Source organism: Typopeltis vanoorti, chromosome 5 (assembly GCF_054136105.1).
Source record: "Typopeltis vanoorti isolate ZY-2024b chromosome 5, IOZ_Tvanoo_1.0, whole genome shotgun sequence".
NCBI lineage: Eukaryota > Metazoa > Arthropoda > Arachnida > Uropygi > Thelyphonidae > Typopeltis > Typopeltis vanoorti.
In genome coordinates this window covers 46,478,392-46,502,821 of record NC_143553.1, presented here as the reverse complement: position 1 = coordinate 46,502,821, position 24,430 = coordinate 46,478,392, and the positions used below count along the sequence as shown (strand labels likewise).

The 24,430-nt window shown below is 34.2% G+C and overlaps 2 protein-coding genes across 2 annotated transcripts in view; one reads left to right on the top strand and one right to left on the bottom strand.

The window, feature by feature from the left end:
* Nucleotides 1-24,430, top strand: part of LOC150106356 (lipase maturation factor 1-like) — a 239,147-nt gene that overhangs the window by 196,280 nt on the left and 18,437 nt on the right. The window lies entirely within an intron of this gene.
* The window catches only part of LOC150106355 (serine/threonine-protein kinase 10-like), a 413,234-nt gene continuing 402,052 nt past the window's right edge, over nucleotides 13,249-24,430 (bottom strand). The window contains exon 22 of the mRNA XM_090393096.1: nucleotides 13,249-20,732. Coding sequence (XP_090249222.1) covers nucleotides 20,580-20,732 — 153 coding nt within the window. The 3' untranslated portion in view covers nucleotides 13,249-20,579. The remainder of the gene's footprint in view (nucleotides 20,733-24,430) is intronic.

The following is a 24,430-nucleotide window of genomic DNA, read 5'->3' as shown; positions in this document are numbered from 1 at the left end:
TGTTAGCATTTGCGCTTTTTTTTTTAATATAAAAATACAGAATTATCATTTACATTCTGAAATGCTAAATTAGCTTAAATTAATGTTACTTGGCTGAAATCTTCATAATGAACTAGATATATGTGATCTGTACCATTAAGATTGAAAATAGCCTGAAAACTATGGCTGTCATTGAACTTTATAATTGATCACCTCCATGCAAAGGATACAAGTGATGAACACCTAATCTGATTTTGTCAGCCTAAAGGGAGGCACAGCGATTAGAACTGGCATGAATAAGCTTCCCAGTCAATGATTAATGATGTTAGGTAGTAGCTGATTTGTTTTCACTAGCTGTGCCATTCTCTGCCCTTTATTTCTTTCATTATATCCTGTTTAAGGTAGATATACTATCTACCAATAATTGTTCAGACACTTTAGCAATTTACAATCGAAACCAGCAGGCAAACCTTAATATCAGGTATGTCCACCTTGGTTTGATCACCTCCTAACCTTACACCCTTTGAGGGAGGCTTTCCAGCAATGTGCTGCAGACATCAGGTGGAACTTGTCTTCATTTCTCTATCAAATCAGCACTGAGTTCAGCAACAGATTGAGGATGCTGCTCTGGACCTCAATCGCCACTCCAATTCGTCCCACAGGTGTTTGATGGGGATGAGGTCAAGACTGTGCAAGCCAGGACAGTCATTTCACACCCATCTCTATACCATTCCAAAACAGCTGTAACTTTGTGGCATGAGGCATTGTCGTCTTGATAGTATGTTACTATCAAGACGGGTCTGTTCCATAAAAACTCCACAGTGTAGGCAGCACCTGATTATTCGGAATATCAGGGTACCGAGCTGTCTTCATGGAACCATGGACAATGACCAGTGGTTCCACTCCAACCATTTGAATGCATCCCACACCATTACTCCTCCACCACCAAACTTTGCTGTGGGTACTGTTAGCTGCTTCCACATCCTGCCATTAGACAGGAAACAGGTGAACCTTGATTCATTGTTTCACAGTGTCGTTTCAATTGTCCAGTTCACATGCTCTTTGCACCAGGCCAGCTGAGCTGGTGCAAAGAACATGCGAACTAGGCCAGATGAGCTGCCTTGTTCGTTGTGTGATGTTCGGCTTGTGTGCTGCTGCTTCCATGGAAACCCAGTAAACAGTGTTCTTTTCATACGGTATTAGTGCTCACTAAGGTTTTATTGGTATTCAGAAACTCATCACAGATGGTCTGTGCCGATTGTAGCCAGTTTTTGCAATGCCACCTGTTTTAACACCCTCCTGTCCCTGTCAGTCATTTTCAGCGATTGCCCTGGGTGTTTTCCTGCACTAATGATGTAAAAATGTCTCCATTTGACTTTGGATGCTCCAGTTGAGCAGCAATGGCACTTATTATTTGACACCTCCATGGAGTCCAAAGACTCATCGAGGGAGAGTGTGCCAACAGCATCGAACGATTGGTCCCCTTCCAACTACTAACCACACTCAAACTTACTTAACTGAGCCATTAGTAGCAGAGGCTCTACCAATCGACCAACCTATGGCACTTATGAACATACTGCCAACGAGACAGCCCACGACAACTCTCTTATTTCATGTCATGTTGCTTCACCATCCATATTCAACTACTACGATGAAATACTGCTTCTTACTATATGTACACCAGTTTTTTATGTTATTAGCAAACCTGGAATGTTCCATAACTTCAAGTAACAGGGGTATACAGACAATTATTGGTAGATAGTGTATCTTTTGTGTGCTCTTGAAAATCATTATTCTTCCTGTGCAATCTGATTTCCAATCCGTATTCCTATATCCCCCCCCCCCCCAAGGCATATTCAGATATTATTGCTATTCACCTATTCTTATAAAAAGTTTAGGCTTATACTGTTAAATCCTACATATTAAAGATTAAATTAATTCACCCACAACACATGTATCCATCAATGAAAACAAATGCAAAGTGCACAATACTGCTGATATAATATGGAAATAGAACATGTTGTGGTTGATATTTCACCGATTGTGGCTAATTGAGTGGTCGAAAGGTATAAAGCTCAATATAAGATGAATTATGTAAGCAGAAGTGGCTAGTATTTTCAGTTTTATCTGCAACAAAATAATAAAGAAAAATTATCTTTGATTCTGGAAGTGTTCAGAAACCATTAGCGGCACTGCTAGCATACCAAGATGGATGCAAGGCATGATGTAGACTGCTAAAAAAAAATACAAGTATTAGTAAGGAAAGATATTCTTGAGTTTATTTCGTGACAATACCTTTAAAAACAATGGCTACTCTTTAAAAAGTATTAACAACCAATTATCCCACCGTCAACGTAGAGACACAGGACGACTCCAAAGGTCATATCATCTTGCCATATATCAGCACACTATCCAAAAATCTGAGTAGAATCCTAAAGAAGTTTAACATACAAACGTGCTTCTCGACTCTGCCAAAAATAAGATCACATTTCAACAACTATAAACAATCTCACAACCTTCTACAATTCCCAGGTGTATACAAGGTCACATGTGAGTGCAGAAAGCCTTACTATGGGCAAACGGAGAAATCTATCCTACTACGTCTCGAGGAGCATCAGAGAGACATTGCTTATAAGAGAACCAGAGCAACTGCTCTGTCGGGCCATGTCCTGTTTTCAATAAACACGAGCAACGAAAGCCGCCAACAAATTGGACATCAACTTCAAACCTATACATTTGGCATGATGAGGTGGAACGCTGCATTGTGGAGTCAAAAGAAATCACCTTGGACCCGCTTCATATGAACAATAATCTCAGCTATAATTTGCCAGACTCTTTCAGCTCTACTATCAGATACTGGAGATCGCGTGGTTCCACACACGTACAAGTGTACAACAATAGAACTTTAACACGGACTATAGCTCAAGTTCATAATAACTGTAATTCACAGTCGAATATTATAACTTTATAATTGTATAGCTTTAGAGTGTCTCAATGTTATTTTCAGTGTCTTTTAATATCTTTCTATGTTCTTAACGCCTGATGAAGTCAATCTTGACGAAACATGTTGCGTTTTCAAATAAATCTCATTTTGTTATAATTCTCGGGTTTTAAGTCAGTTAATATTAAAAATGAAAAACATATAAATATATATATAAATATATATAATTGTGTGGCATTTTGTTAGATTTTACTGTCAAAGCATTGTCTCCACATGTATCGATTATATTCAACCTAGTAGCCACCAGGTTTACTACTACACCTACTCCCCCACTATTTAAAGACTACATTATTCATAACCTAGTTGATAATTTATAGCTTTACTTCACATGAGTATGTGCACATCCTGTTGTTTAAAACCATGGCAAGTGCGAGATGGGAATGTCTGTCTGTATGAAATGTAGGCACTGGGAGATTTGAGTGTTTCGATCTCAGGATTTAGTGGCAGCAGAGATAGTGCTTTGGAAGAGGATGATTTTCAATTTGTAGATGCCAGTAGTGTGGTGGAGGATGGAGAGAATATTAAAGACCTATATATGAATTTAGCCTTGAGCAGATTAGTGGATGGAGATGGCCATGATCGTGTTTGTAAATGCCAACTGAAAGCAGAATGCATGGTGAGAGAAATAGAACTCCTGAAGACAGTGAGGAGAGTAGAGGTTGGCTAGTGTGAGAGGAATGAGAGTAGGAGTAAGAGAATGACAGACAGAGAGCAAGGGAGAGTGTGGAAGGTGAGAGTAGTGGAAATTGCAGGATGGAGAGGTGAGAGAGATCAGAAGCTGTCAGGGATGCCAGCAAGAGAAGGATGAATAAATCTGTTCAGAGTATTATGTATGAAGATTTGATGATTCAGATTGTGCAGAGTAAAGTGCCAGAGGAGTGCTTGCCTGCTGGAATGATAGTGAGTGTGGCAGTAGCAGTGAAGGGGGGGGGGGTCATTTGGAGAGAAGATGCTAGTAATGATTGGTATGAATTGTGTAGCGTGAGAATTGAGGTTGATGTTAGAGATAGTGCTGCAGAAATGTGTCAGAGGAAAGATAGTGTATTGATGAATAGGCATGTGGAGGTATCGAAAAAGAAAAGGATGATGTGGAAGGAATACTGCATGCATAAGGATGACTGATGTCTGTTATGAAAATTGTAAGCAGTAGAATCACAACCATTGTATAGAAAGCTAAGTCTGAGAATTCTATCCATATGATGCAAGTAAAAGAATGAATACGAATGAAAGAATAACTGTTCAGAATGGAGATGGTGCAAGGGTGAGAGATGAAGAGGTTGTTCAACTAATGAGTGGTGGAATGATAGTGTGGAGGAGCTGATAGTAATGGTTGGCATGAATTACCTGAGAGGTAATGTGAATTGTGTAGCACAAGATTTGAGGTTGATGTTAGACATAATGCAGAAGAAATGTGTCTGAGGCAAAATAGTGAGCATGTTTCCCCTGGTATAATAATGCAGAGTGGAGAAGAAGAGCAGTGATCACAAATGAGATGATAGCAAGAATGTATAGGAAAAGAAGTCTGGAATATGTATGGATTATGGAGTATGTTTGATGATAGAAGAGAGCTGTATGCAAGAGATGGACTACATTTGAATGCAGAAGAGTGCATGCATTTGGAGAAATTTGTTTTCAGGACAAGGAAACTAGAATTGCACAGATGGAATGTTGCAAGGATACCCTCATGTGGGGATAGTGGTTTGAGAAATGAGGGAGTAATAATGGCTATAAGAATACTGGCGATACACCGGTTTTTCTGTATACAAATGCTAGGAGCATTAGAATAAAGGGAATGAGTTTCTGGCATTCATTGATTCAGTCTCTCCAAGGGTTGTTGGTATCAGTAAAACTTGGTTATCTGAGGAGAATTTTTTAATAGTGATAGAAATTGAAAGGTATATAGCATATGTTGGCAGGATAGGGAAGGTAGTGGTGATGGAGTGTTACTCAGATTTGTCAGAGATGTTACTCATGATTAGAGATAAATTGTGCCCTCTCAGGGTGAAGAATCTCAGTGGAAATTACACTAATGGCTTTGCGAGTATATGGTGTGAGATGGATGTTTATTGGGCAAGATATTTAATGGGATATTGCTACAGACCAGGGAATATAGATGGCGATGAGCAGGAAATGTTTAGGCAAATTAGTTTGGCAAGTACAAAGTGAGCGATCATTATGGAGTGACTTCAACTATAGTAATATAAACTTGGCAGAGGAGACAGCATGCAGTAATAATCTTAGGCAGAATGTGGTGAAGGGAACACAAGAATAAGCATTTTGGATTTGGTTGTAGCATCAGATGATCTGAATGTGACAGATGACATACTTGCCCCATGTTGGTGAGAATGACCATTTCCTGACTTGGAGGATGAATAGGCATGTGGAGGTATTGAAAAAGAAAAGGATGATGTGGAAAGAATATTGCATGCATAAGGATGATGTCTGTTATGAAAATTATAAGCAGCAGGCCAGTAGAGTCACAGCCATTGTACAGAAAGCTAAGTCTGAATATGAAAAGAAACTGGCTCTGCCAGTTTCTTTCCATATTCAGCTAAAAATAACCCCAAAGAAGTACATATTGACACTACATTCAGAACAGTTATTCTTTCATTCATATTCATTCTTTTACTTGCATCATATAAAAAGTTGGCATCCCTTATCTCCTCTACCAAAGAACAACCAGTTCCCCTAGACCAGCGGTGGCCAACCTTTTATGTCATGCGTCAATTTTTCATTTTTTAGTTAAGATGTGCCATACAAACTTATACTACTTTCAGGCCTTTTAAAATATGGTATATGGATATATTTAACAGTTATGCATAAAATGATTATATATATATGCTAATATAGACACTTTTAGCAGTTTTAAATAAAAGGATTTCATAAAGACAAGATAAACATTAAATATTTTATTGACTTTTGAAATTGCTTTGCTTTTGCTAAGCTTGTAATGTTTGGAGTTAATTCAGTTACAGAAAGCATCAAACAGTTTTTCAAATTTGAATCAGTCAGTCGCGACCGTAGTTTGTTCTTAATCACTTTCATTGATGAAAATGCTTGTTCGCATCTGTATGTAGTTCCAAAACTCTGAGCAAATTTTCTCAGTTCTGGAAAATGCTCACAGGGCAACGCTCGCCAGAAATTAATTATATCAGAAGCAACTGGGAGTAATGGAAGTTCATTATATTTCATTTTCAATAATGAATTGGTTTTGAGATCAATAAATTCCATTTGTATGTTACTAGGTATCGTCAAGATTTTTTGTTCAGTAAGCTAAAAGGGATTTATAAATGCAAGTATGCAGTATTTTTCGGCAAAATTGCTAAAACGACTGTTAAAGGACTATTGCAATAATCTGAGTTTCTCAGTATATTCTGTAAAGTTTCCATTATCTTCAACAGATTCACTATGTTCTTTTAAATGTGGAAATTGACTTAAACCCCCATTTTCTAACTGGAGGAGGAACAGTTTTAATTTCATTTTAAATGCACTGATGTCATTTACTAATCTAGGAAACAATTCATTCTTGCCCTGCAGTTCCAAATTTAGATCATTGAGGTAGCTGGTAAAATCAACTAAAAATGCTAAATCAAATAGCCATTTCTCATCACACAACAGGGCTTTTTCCTCATGTAGCTCATCCTTCTCCTCCAGAAAATTATGAACACTTTCTTTCAGCTTCCAAAATCTACTGAGAACTTGTCCTTCAGAAAGCCAGCGCACCTCACAATGAAGGATGAAATCACCATATTCCATATCCAGCAGTTCACAATATTCTCTGAATTATCTTCTGTTTAACCCTCTTGCTCTAATTTTATTCACACACTTTACAACTGGTATCATACCATGCTTCAAATTTAGAGTTTTTCCACACAGAGAATCTTCATGTATAATACAGTGATACTTTAGTGGAGAACGACCTAAAAACCTTTCAAGTAAAGTTAGTCCCAGAAACTCTACCTACCATTGACGGTGCTCCATCAGTGCAAACACTAATGACCTTACTAGAATCTAGTTGTTGATTTTCTAGACATGACTTTACTTTATCAAATATGTCTGACTCTCTGGATTTTCCATGAAGTGACTCAAGACCGATAGGTTCTTCAAAGATGTTAAAATTACCATCAATTCCCCTTATAAAAATGCTTAATTAAGCTACATCACATATGTCAGTGGATTCGTCCAAGGCTAAAGAAAAGAAAGAACAAGCATGAACATGGTCTTTCAATTGCTGAGTAACTCATGGGAAAGTTCTTCGATGTGTCTTGTAATTGTTTGCTTGGACAGAGCAATTTGGTTTACTTTTCTTTCAACATTCTTATCACTAAGACATTTTGCAAATTTTTCGAGACAGGGTTTAACAACTTCCTCTCCATCAGAGAAAGGCCTGTGTTTTTTAGCCAACACAAAGGCAATTTCATAAGACGCCTCCAGCATTGCCATACTTTCACAACTTCGTTTCACAAATATATTTTGTCTCTTCAGTTTTTCTTCTAATTCAGCTTGATGTTTTCTATAGTGTCTGTTAAGATCGTGTCTTCTATTATCTGAGAGAGTGCTTTCACAAACAATGCACAAGGTTTTCCTGAAGGACCCTCAATAAATAAGAACTCATTTTCCCACAGTTCATTAAACTGGCATTTGCTATCACCTTCTGCTTTTCTTCTGCAGAGTAATAGGTAACTGACTGTAAAAAAAATTATTTCAAAAAGTAAATCTTATTATTAAATAATTTATTTAAATTATTTTATCGTTTTAAACATTATGAACATTCAAAAACAGTTCTACAAGTTTAAGATAAGATTCCTGTTTTCATGAAGGCCTAATACAGTTCTATAAGTTTCAAAATCATATTTTTTTTTTCATGGAGAGTTTCGTCTCTCATAATATATATTATGTCCAATGAAATACGAGATCGCTTCCTGCCATAAAACAGTCGATCAGCTGGCAATCCCACACACAACCCAAACATCCTCATTACAAAAGCTTTGCTGATGATCAGTTCAATTTTAGGAATAAACCTACTATACGTAAATAAAAAGGAAAGATATTGTATTAAAAAAACATAAAAACACACATAAAAATACAAAGAATAATTGCAGATTTCAGTAATCAGCAAATTAGGGGAGCAGGCAAGAACTTGACATACGCGTTCAAATTGAAAAAAATTTATTTTTAAATTTACAGAATTATATTAAGCCTTTATGAAAACAGAAATCTTATCTTAAATTTAAAGAACTGTTAATAAAAACATATAAGTTCGAAAACACAGTTGTTCACTTACATCGAATCAGTTCATTGAACGTTATGACACGAGAGTCAGCTCTAAACTGATTGAGTAACTGGTGACGCATGTCAGCATCTGCCGGTGCCTGTTGCTTCAAGATCAAACAAGTATAATAAGTGCGCACTCTAGAATTCGGTGGTAGGTTAATTGTGTTTATATATATACAGGGTGTTCGGGATAAATTTGACATATTTATAATTAATTATATTTTTCCGTAAGTTACATGTATTAACACACACTTCTCTTCATTTAAAAGTTTGGACCCTTCTTCATTCATATACAAGATGTCAGAAAGGATGGATAGCTGGAACCCACCTGAATCATGGAAGAGAATAACTTGTATCATGATGATTCGTGCCCGCCATCAAAATAAGGATATTACGACTGCTGCCCAATGCTCCCTGAATACAGTAAAAACAATCAGGCATGAACTAGAGACTTGCAATGGTGACTACGAGGATGTAGCAAGAAGAAAGATCCCTAGCAGACGATCTGATTGCGTTCGTACAGCAGAATTCCTCGCAAATCTGCAGGAACAGGTGTTGAAGAACCCTGGCATTGGAATTCGGGCTTTGTTCGTGGAGTTGCTAACTGTAGTCAAGCCCTGGATAACAAGGGTAGCCAATGGTAGGCCGTATGTATGGCAGCAGGATTCGGCCCCTTGCCACACCTCTGGGAAAAGTCAAAAATGGTTGTCTGAAAATTTCTACGACTTCACCAGTCCAAATGTTTGGCCTCCAAACTCCCCAGACCTTAACCCCATGGATTATTTTGTATGGGGCGCAGTTGAAAAAGACACCAATTGCACTTCCAGTAATACAAAAGCCCAGTTAATGGATAAAATTAAAACAGTTTTTGCGGCCCTTCCCAGGGAGACTGTAGCATCAGCTTATTCGAGGTTCCGAAGCAGAATTGAAGCTGTGATCGATGCTAATGGTGGTTATTTTGAGTAAATCTTGTTGATAGTATTGTAATTAACTCTGCCTGTAATGTTTTTTTGTCAATTCATTAAATTTAATAGATACAAAGAAGATTTTCTTTTTCCTTACGAAACTGTCAAATTTATCCCGAACACCCTGTATATATATATAAATCGTATAAAATTTTTTTGAAAATTTTTCTCTGAGGTTCAGTGCGCCACTTCTAATCATGCAATGCGCCATAGGTTGGCCACCACTGCCCTAGACCTACCTAGGGTATACCAGGTCCCTTGCAGCTGTAAACTGTCCTACTTTGGCCAAACAGGCAGGACAGCGAATATCAGGATTTCAGAACACAAAGACTACATCCAGTTTCACCAGTGCAGCCACTCTGGGCTTGCAGACCATGCTCTAGATACCTGCCACAGAATACATTGGAAGAACGCCAAAGTAACACACCACAGCAAGTTTAAGTACGAAATATTATTCATAGAATCAGCCTCAGCTCTAAAAAAACGTTCCAAACCTCAACAAATTTGGGTGCATGAGACTGCCCCAAATTTGGGAGACTTACATCAAGAGTACATCAGCCCAACGGCCAAGACAACCCAATATAGCCCGATAGGGGACACCATTAGGAACAACAGTAGTTTCTTATCTTCTGCTTCATTTGCTTTTTGTAGTGCCTGCGTGCACGTTCCATATTTGTATGTTCCCATGAAGATGGCAATGAAATTGCTGAAATATAGGAAGTATTTATTAAAGTTTCTTTTAATTAATATTCCAGTATACATTGTAGATTCCTTAAATAATTTAATAGTCATGTGTTGCCAACGTATAAGCCTTTCTACAAGAAGAACAAGCTCCAACTAAAAAAGAAGATAGGAACCATCAAGATAGGAAGAATAGTAACCATCAATATATAAGGAGTATTAATGGAAAGGAAATCGAACTTGCAGAAGAATTGGAAAAGTACCACGTGGACATAATTGGCATAACTGAGACAAAAACCGGTGAGATCTTAATAAATAATAAATATAGGATATTATTTTCAGGCAATGATCAAGGAAAGGAAGGAGTAGCGATAGTATTCAACACCAAACACGAAGATTGACTTCTTGATTGGAAGGCAGGTTCAAGTAGAATAATGTAGGCAAACTTCCAAATAGGGACATGGACAATGAAACTTATTTGTACCTATGGTCCCACAGAAGGTTCTTCTGAGGAAAAAGTAGAGGAATTTTCTGAGGTCAGTAGAACAGGCAGCTGACATAAAGAAAATGGAAAGAGTGATCCTTGTTGGAGATCTGAACAGCAGAGTAGGGAATGAATCCCACCAGGCATATAGGAACATTTTGGGAAAAGCTAATAAGTATTTACTGGACTTCTGCTCATGGACTAATCATTACACCATGTTTAAACATTAAGATGTGCACAAGTTCACATGGAGAGAAGACATAAAAAATAAAAGTATCATTTATATTATACTATATATTGTTGATAGTGACATCATCAGGCTCGTTTGGGATACAAGAGTGTTCGAAACAAATTGAAAACAAGAATGAGACCTTGGAGTCTCACTAGCAAACTCTTAAGAAGACACTGATTCAGCTAAGGAGGTATGTGGTGAAGTTGTTTGCAAGGCTAGAAAAATAAGAACCCCATGGTGGACACAAGAAGTTAAAGAAGCAGTTCTGAAAAGAAGGCATACCAAAAGTTCCTAGCAAAAAAATTGGCAGATATCCTAAAAGAATACAGAGAAAAATGTACAAGAGTAAAAAGTATCTATGTGTGAAAGTAGCTAAACAAAAGTCATGGGAGGTAAGAGTACTGTAAAAGGAATAAAAGATATCAAAACTGAAGATAAGGATATCCTAGATGTCTGGAGTAATTATTTTGAAAGAGTTAAATGAACCAAGCAGTGACAGAAACCATAGTAGAAAATTTTCAAGAGTAATGCAAAGAGGGGTACATATCGACACGGTGTAGAAAAAGCTGCCAAAAACTTAAAGTGTGGAAAGGCTGCTTAAGTATCAAGGTATAAAATTTTTGCATTGGCTACACTGCATAATTCAGAGAGCCTGGTCAGAAAGTCTAATTCCCAATGATTAGAGTAAAGCTCTAATAGTACCCATCTATATAAAAAAAAAGTAATAAAACTGAAGGTGAGAATTACACAGGGATTTCTGTACTAAGTGCTCCAAGTAAGATTTATGCAAGCATACTTGAAAAGAGGTAGAGAAAGATTGTGGAAGCGAAACTTGGAGAACAACAAGCTGAGTTGTTCTCCAAATCTGTCAAGATCATATTTTCATTTTATGAGAAATTGTGGGAATATGACAAGGATCTGTACTTAAGTTTTGTAGATCTAGAAAGGGCATATGATATGGTGCCCAGGGAAAGACTTTTCAAAACACTATAGTTATACTGGGTTAAATGGAACATTATACAGAGCAATACATAGTTTATATTGAAGTTGTCAGTCAGCAGTTACAATTGAAGGAAATACAGGAAGATGGTTTGATGCAAAATCAAAAACAAGGATGCACATTATGAAAGAAAGTGGCATCAAGCCTGATATTAGAATTGGAGATATCAAATTTAGCTCTTTGCTTTATGCAGATGATGTACTCCCAATCACATGTAGTCTCCAGGATTCACTAAGTTGAATAACAGCTGTAATAAATTTTGCGTGAAAATCAGAAATAAAAAGACCAAAACTATAAAAATAAGTAGGAACATAGAAAACTTCAGCTGCATTCTCAATGGAGAATCTATACAACGTGAACTATTTAGGCACAGTTTTTAGTGAAGATGGCAAGTTAAATCTGGAAACAGACAACTGAATAAGCAAAGCTGGTATAATGGTGGATAGTCAGCTAAATAAATTTATATGGAATAAGAGAGAAATTAGCCAAAACATCAAACTAGCAGTATATATAAGATAGCATTCAAACCTGTTTTAAATTATGGATCTGAGGGTCGGGTTAAAAATAAAGCACTTTGTCAAAGACTAGAGACCACAGATATGAGGGTTCTGAAAAACAGTAGGGGAGTGAACTGATGGCATCAATTGCAGAATCATATTAAAATAAAGATTAGAAATGAACTTGAGACATTATTAGCATTCAAGAATGTGTCGCATAGCTAATCTAAGGGGCATGGATACTTAAAATAGGATGGGTGAAGAATGGTTAGCAAAAACAGGTGTTTGATGGCAGGAAAGAGACCCAGAGAAATCTAGGTCGATTGATTTAGTCAGAAGTGCCTTAGAAGAACAAAATGTTAGATATGACAATATTGGAGTGGTCTCAAGTAATAGATTGATTTGGAGATTAATAACGATGTAAACTGAATCATATAGTGTCATAGTAACCTGAACATCTTTTGGGGGTACATATTCGGAAATTGATGATGATGTAATGGTATGTTTAAACTGTTAACCAAGAATAAAGTTTTATTTCATAATTCCTCAAAGTTGCAAGCTCATCCTATGCTGCTATATCATATCTTCATTTCATCATCTTTTCTTGTAGTGATGCATAAGTTATTAGGATAAGTTTGAAACACATTTTGAAAAAATAATTTTTGAAGCTTATATTCAAATTTTCATTTAATACCAAGTGTACACTGTTTTAAACTAAAAACATCAATTTGCTAATAAACTTTGCATTATCAGTGAGATAATTTATTGATTGCAAGTTACCATCATCAACTCATCCTGTCACATTAATGTACTTTTTTTTTTTTAAAATAAAAATTGAGGATCCATTTGCTTTATGCAGATTCGGTGTTTCAGGAGATTATATATATTTGGGGTTGGGAAAATGTGATAAATAATTATTGAAAAATGGAAGAAAATGCTTTCTGTTATACACAGGATTGCCATTTTAATGTTGTCGGTTGTACTGTGCTGCAAGATGTAATCAGATTTAAGATGAAAGTTGACAAAGGCTTGATGTCCAAGGGGTATACACAAGGAAATATAAAATAAAATGCAATTTAGTGGATAGCCAGGAAGAGGTTATACAGTAGTCTCAAACTGATGAGATTTTAAAAAATTAATACGATGGAAATCCACAAAATTAGGAAGGAGCAAAACAAGAAGTCATTCTTAACAGCTAACAGTATGATTAAGAAGAGGGCAAAGTTTTTACATGAAGAGTGAATGGTATCTGTTGTGATTACTAAGAGTGTGAATGAGTTAATATCAATTAGTGATTAAGTGAGATGTGAATTTCATGTAGATTTGTATTATGATTAACATAGTCATAATAATATTGTTAAATCCTCCCCCTTTTTATCACAATCCCTTTGAAGTGTTTATAGAATTTATGGATGAACCCACTAAACACTAATATAAAAAGGTCTCAAAATGTTTAAATTTTGTATAGATCGGCAGTTTTTGGTTTCACATAAGAGTGCTTAATTTATGTGCTTAGTAGTTTTTCCCAACCAATAGACTATATACGCACACTGACGAGCTTGTGATTGAAGTAGTCAATATGGCAGCAGTTGTAGAGCAGGCATCTTCACTAGATATAACTGTTATTTGGCTTACAGAGAACATCTTAAATAAAAGCACCTACACAAAACTTATGTCTGTACATAATGAAAGTAATCAAATAGTTCCTTTTCATGAATTATTTAATTGTAAAACAATGAAAACTTTATTATTACAATTTACATAATCGGAGCTCATACTGTAGTTGAACACTTTTACTCTTTCTGAAACTAATATTAAAAAGTACATCTGGATTTTCAAATTCAACTATATCCAAATATGTAACAAATATTTCTGGAAAATCCATTAAAATGTTTTTTTTTTAATCAAAATATATATGATCAGGTTGGCTGATCAAATATATATTATATTATCAGCTAGACATAAGTAATTTTTATATTTCGAAGATCTAAAAATCAGCTCCACTTTTTATATTTGTCACAAAAATGATTACTACTTAGATGTACAATAATTCTAAAGCACTTTTTCTATTCTGAAAATGATATATTAATGTCATTATACAGCAACAGCATGAACCCCTAAATACTTGTGTATTTATATATATGCACAAGTGATTTTTTTTAATACTACCAAAAAAGCAGTATTTCAAACATGTATTGATTTTAAAATGTTCAATGCATTATAAAGCAACTGCAACAAACAGCTATATATATAAATTCTTAATACAAACAGGTAGGACATGAACACATTTTGAAAAATACACATTGATAAAACATTTAAGTAGCCAGTAATACTTATTGCAGATCTTGATATCAAAAACAAAATATTTACTAGTTTTTTTTTGTAAGCATCTTATATTTCTGGCTGTACTGTGATAAAAAATAAAGTGCAATAAAAAGTTTTCTCACTATCAAAAATGTGCATATTATAAAACTGATTTAGAGAATATCAAATAATACAAAATGAACTGTCTTTCTTCTCTAATTTGCAGCATAAAGATATTCACAAGTTGTATTACTCTAGAACTGCAAATCTATTTACAAGGATAAACATGTAAAAAATGTTTTGAGCAGACCTATGTATACATATCTTTCTTCTATGCATTTTATCTAAAAAAAAGTTACTTACAGTAGTGAATATTTAAATAACTTTACTGGCCAGCAAAACTCTGATCTTTTAATTAGCTGCCAAAATGCCATCGAACTAAACCATTTTCAGTCTTCCCTCTAAAACAATAATTTGGGAGTAATTTGTTATTTATGGCCCCATCCCCTCAAAACTTCAATATTTTTTTTTTTATAGAACCTATTTTCAGAAATTCTAATACCATCTGGCTCAGAGGAATGAAGACTAATGACAACATTATTTATTAACAAATCAATATGCATAATTAAGACTTAAGACTAAAAATACGCACAAGCATGACTTTGAAGAGAGGGACACAATTCCCATCATAAAGGGCCTGTCTTTCTAGGTTGCAGAAAAATTATCAGAACATACTATATTGTTTGTTAGACACTTTTTAAATTTTTAAAAATCAGTATGTTTTTAACTATTATATTATAAACTTTGCAACTGAATTACACATTACATACATTGTTGCAAATTTGATCAAATTAAACTGATATAATTACAATTTCAGGCAGTAAATTATTTTTATATTTTTATTGATAGTCACTGACAAAATATTTCCATCCTATTAAGTTAAAAAACCAAGCTCAATTGAACTTTTTTTTATTACAGAAACTTTTAGCACAAACTGCTGTGAATCTATTATAGCAGAAGCTAAGAGCCATTGAAATCCCAACAAATATGCAAATTGATTTTAGCTAATAAAATCAACCCTCAGTAACTTTTTTTTTTTATAACAATTATCAATAGAATATACACATCACAACTAGTGCAAGAATAACGAATGATAATTATATCCATAACTTCTCTTTCTATATATGTTCTGCATTTTAAATATAAATTTAGAACAAATATTGCAAGCTGCCTAAAATTCAAGAAACACATCTCTTCCTGCTCATTAAGTAGTTTGTGATGTGTTTCATATTTAACATTTTAATATGCATGGGCAGGTGACAGATAACAATATGCTTCAAAAAATCCTTTTTTAACAGCTAATATTAAGTTAAATATTAGCCAGCAACAATGCCTCAAAATACCAATGAATTGCAGAACAAATATGGTCTGCATACTGAATAGTCATATTTGTGCAACCTGAAAGGGTGACTGAATACATTCTCATGTCAGTATCACTAGAAAGACTTTTAAAGTGTAGATAATGTTATTTTGTGTGTGTGTGTGAGAGATTTTTTAGTTACAGCTAAATATGAAGACACTGTCTTCATATTTAGTGAACACTATGTCTAGTAATTATTGTTCTTCCATTGGTTTGTCTGTTCCAAACAGATAGAGCAAAAGATACCAAGCTGCTGATGTCTGGAATTATAGCCAAAGAAGCTATGACTTCTTTGGCTATGAGGCCTGTATACTGACTGTTAATTGTGCTCTTCTGATTGGTTTGCTTGTTTTATAGGATGAAAAACATTTACCTTTGCATCTCAATATTTATTCCATGGATTACAAATAAAGCTAGTTACTTAATGTCTGGTTATGCCTATTATTAATTAAAAACTCATACATGAGGTCTCACAACCTGTAACATGACACCACCATGTATGGGCAAGTGCTGAGATGCAAGTTTGAATTCAGTAGTGTACAAGAAGGTGTAGTGTAAAGTACTTTTTCTTTATACACCATGGATATAAAAATTAAACAAATTGCAATGAAATTATTTTAAAACAGATCTTTCTGTCACAGAAACCCTACTAATGTTATAAAAGGCATATGGAAATTAAACTCTGAACTGGTCTAATGTCTTCAGGTGGATTCATGATGGAAGTCAGGAGAAGATGAAAAGAGAAGTGGCTGTCCCACATCGACTCAAACTCAGGAAAACATTGCTGCTGCTCTTACTGAGTTGCTGAAAAATGATCATTGATTTCGGGAAGAGGAACAGCTGGGCAAATAGAACATCAAGTCACATCTTGTCAGAATATCGTGATGGCAGATGCAGACAAAAATCATTATGGGAGATGAGAGTTGGTGTTTCACCTACAATTCCAAAACAAAGTGACAGAGTTCTGAATGGATTGGTGAAATCTTCCAGACCAAAGAAATTGAGATTCCAAAAGTAATGCATCAGAATGATATTGATAGTTTTTTTTTTTTTTTGATTCTCAAGGTGTGCACCAAGAATTTGTATCAGAGGGGAGGAACAATGAATGCAGAATTTTATAAGGAAGTTATAGATTGTCTCCTGAAATGCATCCAATGTGTTCATTCCACACATTATGGTTGCAAGATTTTTTTCTGTTGCATGATAATGTGCATCACTTTTTGACACACAGAAGTATCCCTACCCTTTATTCCCTCTGGACTATCTTCTATCCTAAGTTGAAGATGAAACGACACCAATTTGTGGATGTTTCAGCTACCAAAACACTAACTGATGAATTAAAGACAATTGACAAATGGAATTTTCTGCAGCTCTCCAAAAACTGTACAACCACACTAAAGCCTATATATAGATGCCAATAGATCATATTTCGAATAGCAAATATGTTTTATCTTTCTCTTATGTGTGTTTGATTTTTTATAATTTTTGTCCTAAAACTGATGGACCACACTGTGTACATACATGCACACAAAATAAGTCATTGTTATCAGACCTCCAGTTATTAGATTAGAATATGTCAAATCATACTGCATTAAGTATAAAATTACAATTAATTTCCTTAGGCCTTACATGTTACATAATACACTTTTCTAATAATTTCGGTCAAATAACATTTGGATATAAAAATAAACAAATAAAACTTATTTTTGAAAAGATTTTGCAGAGCAGTTACTGAATGTTATAGCCAATTACAGTATACAGCAAATTACCCAGTGTAATAACTAAATGCTATAATGAATCTAATGAAATAAATGAACACTTGTTTTTAGTTTGTAAATATTTTTTAAAATATACTTTATTTTTAAACTTTTAGTCTTTTTACTAAGCATATAATTAACACATCTTTCATAAATCCATTCTGTTCTCTTTAACATGGTTGTTCAGTTTCAATTTCTGCTACATGCATTTCTATACATATTTCCATAGCCACTTGGCAATGGTGATTCTACTTCCCTTTTAATCTTAATCTATTTAGACTGCATTAGTACTCACCAGTTCAACTCACAGAAAATTTTTTCTCTCTCTTCATTTATTCCCATACTCTTCTCTTTTGAAGAGTATCAAATATTCAAATCCAATATTAACAAGTTTTTTCCCTCAACTTTGTGCCTTTATGATGGGCAACTGTGTGGAATTGCCACATGTACAAGAATAACTCATTTTTCATACTCATTTCCTGTTAATGTTTTTTTTTTGTGTGTGTTAACAAAAAAACAAAATACAGTATTTGTTTTTTATGATTATTTTAATGATAAATTGTCCATTTAATTTTATATATGAGACAAACACATTATGTTCACAAATGCATTTACAATAATAAACTCAAAATATCATGATATATGCTTATCAGGATGTTTATTTTGTTGTCGTATAAAAACATTTTTCCTCCTTCATTTATATAACCTTAAATGAACTTTTCAGATATGTTATTCAACCATGCAAAATTAATGGATCCATAATATTTATTAATTACACTGTGACTCCTGATAAATAGAGAACAAGCATATTACTGCATATGGAGAGTTGTCAGATAGTTTCTTGAGGGATAAAGGAACTAATAACAACACATTGTAGAAAACTAGAAATTTAAAGGCACTTCACTTATAAATTATGATTTTCATTAAATATATAGTTTTTTTTTTTTTTTTCTTATGCAAAAAGAATAGCATAAAAGCAAGCAAATTAATGCATGTATGTTCAGTACAAAAGATTCTACATATAAGGCACTCTGAAAATAGTTTCCTTTAAAATTAAAACTTTGTATTAATAGAATTGATGCATGAATTGCAAAAGGGATCTTTAGATTAGAAAAAATATAAAATAAGATAAGTTGCATAATTCTACAAAGTTTATGTAGAAAAGATGCATACAAGAAAGACATGTATCCATCTTTGCCTGATCTGGCTCTCAAAGCATCCTCATGCAAAATGTATACACAAAAATCTGGGTCTCCTAACATGAAACTGAAGCTGCAGTGAATGATCTATATGTACAATGTTTACTACCCCCCCGTCCCATAACAAACAAAAATATCATTTATTATGAACGCTAGTTAGGTATATTTTTATGAAAGAGATTCAGCGAGGATGCTTCATTCAATGCATGTCATATCTTGCAAGGAAAATTCAACTTTACTCCCCTACTCAAATGAGATTTCTTCCTTTCTTTTCATGAGTTCTTTACATTTTATTCATTTCTGGTATGCTATTCAAATCCAAAGTGAAGGGATGTAAAAAAGTATTTGCATACAATATGCACCAAATGGAGTAAAATAATTGCTTTGGTAACTTGGTATTAAACTTTATAAATTGCACCAACATTAATGATAGAGAAAATGGGGAGAAAAAAAAAATTGAAATACATTTCTTTACTAACTTCTATACATCCATTTGATATCACAACATTCAGCAGGTTGTGACCTTATTTTAATGTTAGGAACTATGTTAAAAAAAAGTTTAAGCAGTTATTTAAAGTTAAGTATTCTATATTCACTGAATCCATCATTTGAGTCTCATCAGAGGGAAGCTCTTTCCATGTATGTGGCAACAGTGAAATCAAAAACGTCACATCAAAGAAAACTGTATCCATTAAGGTTGTCTACAAAATTATCCTAAAAACTTTCATTACTAAAACCAAGGCTGTCTAAAAATTCTTTATCATTTAAACAGATCTGCACACAATTTCATGTTAAGAGACATTAAATAAAGTACCTCTTCTAATTCTTAAATAAGAATTAGCAAATGGCTTAAAAAGCACCATAACTCAGATAACTTTAACTTTTAACAGCATTGATTTTTAAACTATTCTTATACTAACACTTTTTAATATCTATAAGATTACAGATTCTTTTATAATGTTGATATGCTATTTTACATTACTGTACAGTACCTCCAAATATAGACTAAATATTTACAATACTCATGATTCACTTGGTAGAGATCAGAGTTAAGTGTTTTCACTTAACAGCTGGAAGTTTTGTTAAAAGTTTCTCTCTGTTGTATTTAGTATATGTATTCTATTTAATAATACATATCAAATAATGAAATGTAAATACTAAGTAACAATGCCTATATGTGTAAATCATTTTGAGATAAATGTCTAGAATTGAAAATCCACTACTTGAAAATGAATAAATGCCTTTTTCAAAATAAATTTTTTTCTTTATCAGTGTATCATCCGTTAATACCCCCCCCCAAAAAAAACGAACAGACTGATATTTATTCCCTACATAATAAATGCCAATTATTTCAAATAAATAACTTTGTTCACTAAGAAAGTACTGCTTCATTTTCTGTGGGATTAAAAGTTTGAGTTAAGAAAATATATGAGAGTAAACTAACATATATAAAAATGAAAAGCTGTCGATCTCCAGCTTTTTATTAAAATTAACCCTGAGTTTCCAATCTAAATTTTCAATGTTAAGGAACATCAACAGTACCATCCCTATATTTCATTACAAACAACCTGTTATTTGTAAACAAAGCTGGAGTCTGATTTTTTTTCATCCATGTAATTACATACTTCAGATGTAACTCAGCCAAATGTGTGTGTGTGAGGGTACACACACACACATATAAAGAACTCAAACTTGGCACAAGTCCAGAATATATATATCTATTCCAATATGTTCTCAGAGATTTATGTTTTGAGAAATGGCACCAGTTCAAAAGGCAGCATACTACTTAAAAAGTAGGGAGAAAGGATGGTTCAGATCCTGGAGTGCTTGGAGTACAGGGAGATTCTTTATCATTTTCCACATATTCATGAAGAAAGGTATTAGTACCATAAAATTTTTCCTGTTCGTCCTGCTGTCTTGCAAATTCTTCTTCAAGTTTCTAAATCCAAAGGAAATAATTGTTAACAAAACATTAAACCCAACTAGATATCTAAAAATGAATATAATTTATTATGGCACACACTCACTACATAATTTATCCAGAACACCGAGAAACAAATACACCACTTTTGAAGCATATGAAAATTTAATTTATCTTGTGCAGAGAGTATGGTGAGCGTGTGTGTGTGTGGTGAGGATAAACTTTTAAGGAATATGTATTTTAAAGAGAGAAAGTTATTGATCAAATTCTGTTAGCACTGTTATAATATCTTAACTTAATTTATTCAAGAAAAAACCAAGGTAGAATTATGGTATTTTTAATTAACATTTCATCTTATGATTCTTGGAAAGCAAAAGCGTAATGCTAAAGAAGAAACTTTGCCATAGAATAGATATCTGTCAAAATATTTAAAAAAAAAAAAAAAAAATGAGTGTTTAAATTACAGAGTATCATATCATATTTTAAATTAACATATTTACACAAAAATTCATTAATTGCATTTCAGATTTCTAAATTAACTTTTTTTCCATATTACAAACCAGAAATTGAAATATATATCTGCCACCTTAGTATTTGTTTCTAATAACAGTTTTAGTATAAAGCTAAAAGATTTTTTTGCAATAATGATAGAATGATTAGAGAATATCATTAACAAAATAATGTGCATTTCTTGTGCTCGTCCAAAACAGGAGTTTTGAAACAGATTAAATGACTATAAGCCGAGAGATAAAAAAATAGAAACACTATTTTAATTTAAATAAACTGCACAACTAGTTTCGTATTTTTAGAATACTTCTTTGGGTGCATAACATGAGGGAACTACCAACAAACATTCTGAGAGAAAATCTACACATTAAAGCGATAGCGTATTAATGTTTCAAGTCATTCTGTGTATCTCTTCGTTATTGAGCGTGCATGTGTTCAAGGTCTCATGAATGCCAAATTGGATATCAGTACAATGACAGTGTGAGATATTATAGCTGAGGTTATGTTGAGATGTACTGGATGGAGGACGATTTCTTTAGATTCTGCAATTCTTCTTTCCAGTTCATCTTAACATCGAAAGATATTTTCCGACTCGTCCCATATGACTGGATGAATGATAGTCTTTGTCGTTAATGTCAGCAGAATTCAGGACATGGTTCAACAGAGCACCTGCTCTGGTTCTGCCATATGTGACATCTATGTTCCTCTAGATGTAATTCAATGGATTTTTTGGTCTGGCCAAAATAAGGCATGTTGCAGTTGCACCAAATATGGTAAACACTGAGATATTTCAAGTTGTTATGTTTTTGCTTGGGTGTATATACTGAGTAAGGAACGGAGTTTAAGTAGAGGAGGGAAAGAAGTCCGGATGTTATATTTTTGGTGAAACGGAACTGATATATGGTAGGGATGTGTAGCCTTTTTCACTATTTCTATCTTCAATATGGCAAGGAGGAGGTGGATTGAATTTTAGTTTCAGTTTATTTAACAGAAGCTTGTTGTGTGGCAGTCCATCAAAAGCTTTTGCAAAATCTAAGTATACCATTGTATATGCATCTCCCTTGTCGAAGACATTTGTCACTGTGTTATAGTGTATAAATAAGTTAGTAAAACATTACCTACCTTTAATAAACCCATACCAACAACCACAGAGAATACTGTTGTTATCAACCCATTTCTGTATCCTACTTACCAATCTCTCTAGTACCTTTACCACAAGTCCAGATATACAGATTGGCCTATAATTTGTTGCCACAGCCTTATCACCACCTTTATGCTTTGGAATGATTTTACCTTTTTTACTTCTTTACCTCCCCTGGAACCTATGCTGCTGTAAGACTTATTAAACATGGATGCCAATGCTACTGCTAATTCCCTGGAACATTCCCTTAAGATGTGTAGTGATATGTCATCAAATGCTATTGCCTTATTGAAATCAAGGTTATTTATTTCCTAAATTACCTCCTGCTCATTCATAATTAAGCCATCCTCTCTTATGCCCTCTACATTTAAGTTCCTCATGATTTCACCCAGATGAGGATGAAACATTCTTATAAATTGATCACTGAATAACTCAACAACATCTGCAACAGTCACCATTCTACTATTTTCATCCATTAACATCATCGTATAATCATTCTACCTGCGACATATCTAAAAAACTCTCCATGATTTTTCTTTGTCTGATTTGCTAAATTTTCCTTACTAACTCGGTTACTCTCCTGGCTTGCTCTTTATAATCTTAATTTCTTCCTGCTACCCCACACCACACTGCCTCATAACTAATATCACTATTTCCCTCTTTCATGTCTACCTTATGTGGATATGATTCCCTTGCTATCATCAGCCCCCCCCCCCCCTTCTTGTCCTTCTATAGTCATGAAAAACACTTTACCTTTCCATTTCTAGTCCCGTTAGGATATCATCTTCATTCAACCATATTTCACTTATTCCAATAATTATAGGGCAAATAAACTCAATAAGTGAAACCACTTCATCTCCCTTATTTCTGATACTCCTGGCATTTGTAAATAAACACAGCAGTTCACTTTTAGGTCTATAACCAGTCCTAGCCAAACCACTTGTTGGTTGCGATTTCTCCCACACCTGCCTTTGCCCAATCACCTTTATCACTACTCACCACATATGGCTGCTCATTCTCAACTACCCCACTCACATCCCAATTTATTCCATTTTTATGCAGATCATCCCCATACATACATACATTCATTACTACTCCCAACATCCACTTTCCCAATGATGCGTCTCCCTGTCCACCTAGGCTCTCCCCATTTCCCTGTTCCTCTTGCATTCCCATTCTCTCTTCATCTCTTACATTACTACTCTTTCCTCTTCTAAGCATTTCTGTCGCTTCAAAAACACTCTCCTGATCTTTCATTTCATCTCTTGCTTGCATCACACATTGCACTTCCATTTAGTAACAGTTTCTCCAGTTCACTTACTCCAAAGCCATTCAAATGCAATCTGTCACATGCGTATCATTCCATTCTTCCCTCAAATACATGCCATACATCCACAAACATCTCTTCTCCTCACACAGCTCTGCTAGCATACCATTCATTATTGATATCTATCTCAACTTATCATTGTTATACCTTTCCCCACTATAATGTTATCTTTTATTCTCCTCAATAACTTCCTGATATTTGCCCTTACATTTTCCTTATGCTTACTTAAATCATTTGTCCCTACAGCCACTACTAATTATCTTGTTTGTTTCCTCTTCATGTTCAAAACATGACTTATTTTGCTCATTCTCCCTCCTGGATAGCATACCTTATGGACTCCATCATTAACCAATCCTCTAATAATGGAATCTCTATGCATTGCTATTTTCGAATCACTCATCATCTCTTGGGTGAAATAGTACTCTTATTTCCTTGGTATACTCCTTTATATTTTGTTTATGACGTATATAATTGTGGGCTCTTCATGCTTCTTCAATGCCATTAGAACTGCTTGTTTAACAACTGAATCAAATCCTTTTTTTTTTTTTTTTTTTTACTAATCTATAAAACTGAAGTACAATTGTAAGTTTCATTCTCTGCATTTATCTCTGTGCTCATTCAATATCTGCAGAGAGTTTATTGTGCTAAACCTCTTTCTGAATTCAGCTGGTTCATTAGGCTGAGCTTCATCCAAAAATCTTGTGATTCTATTTATCATTATTTTTATGAACAGTTTATATA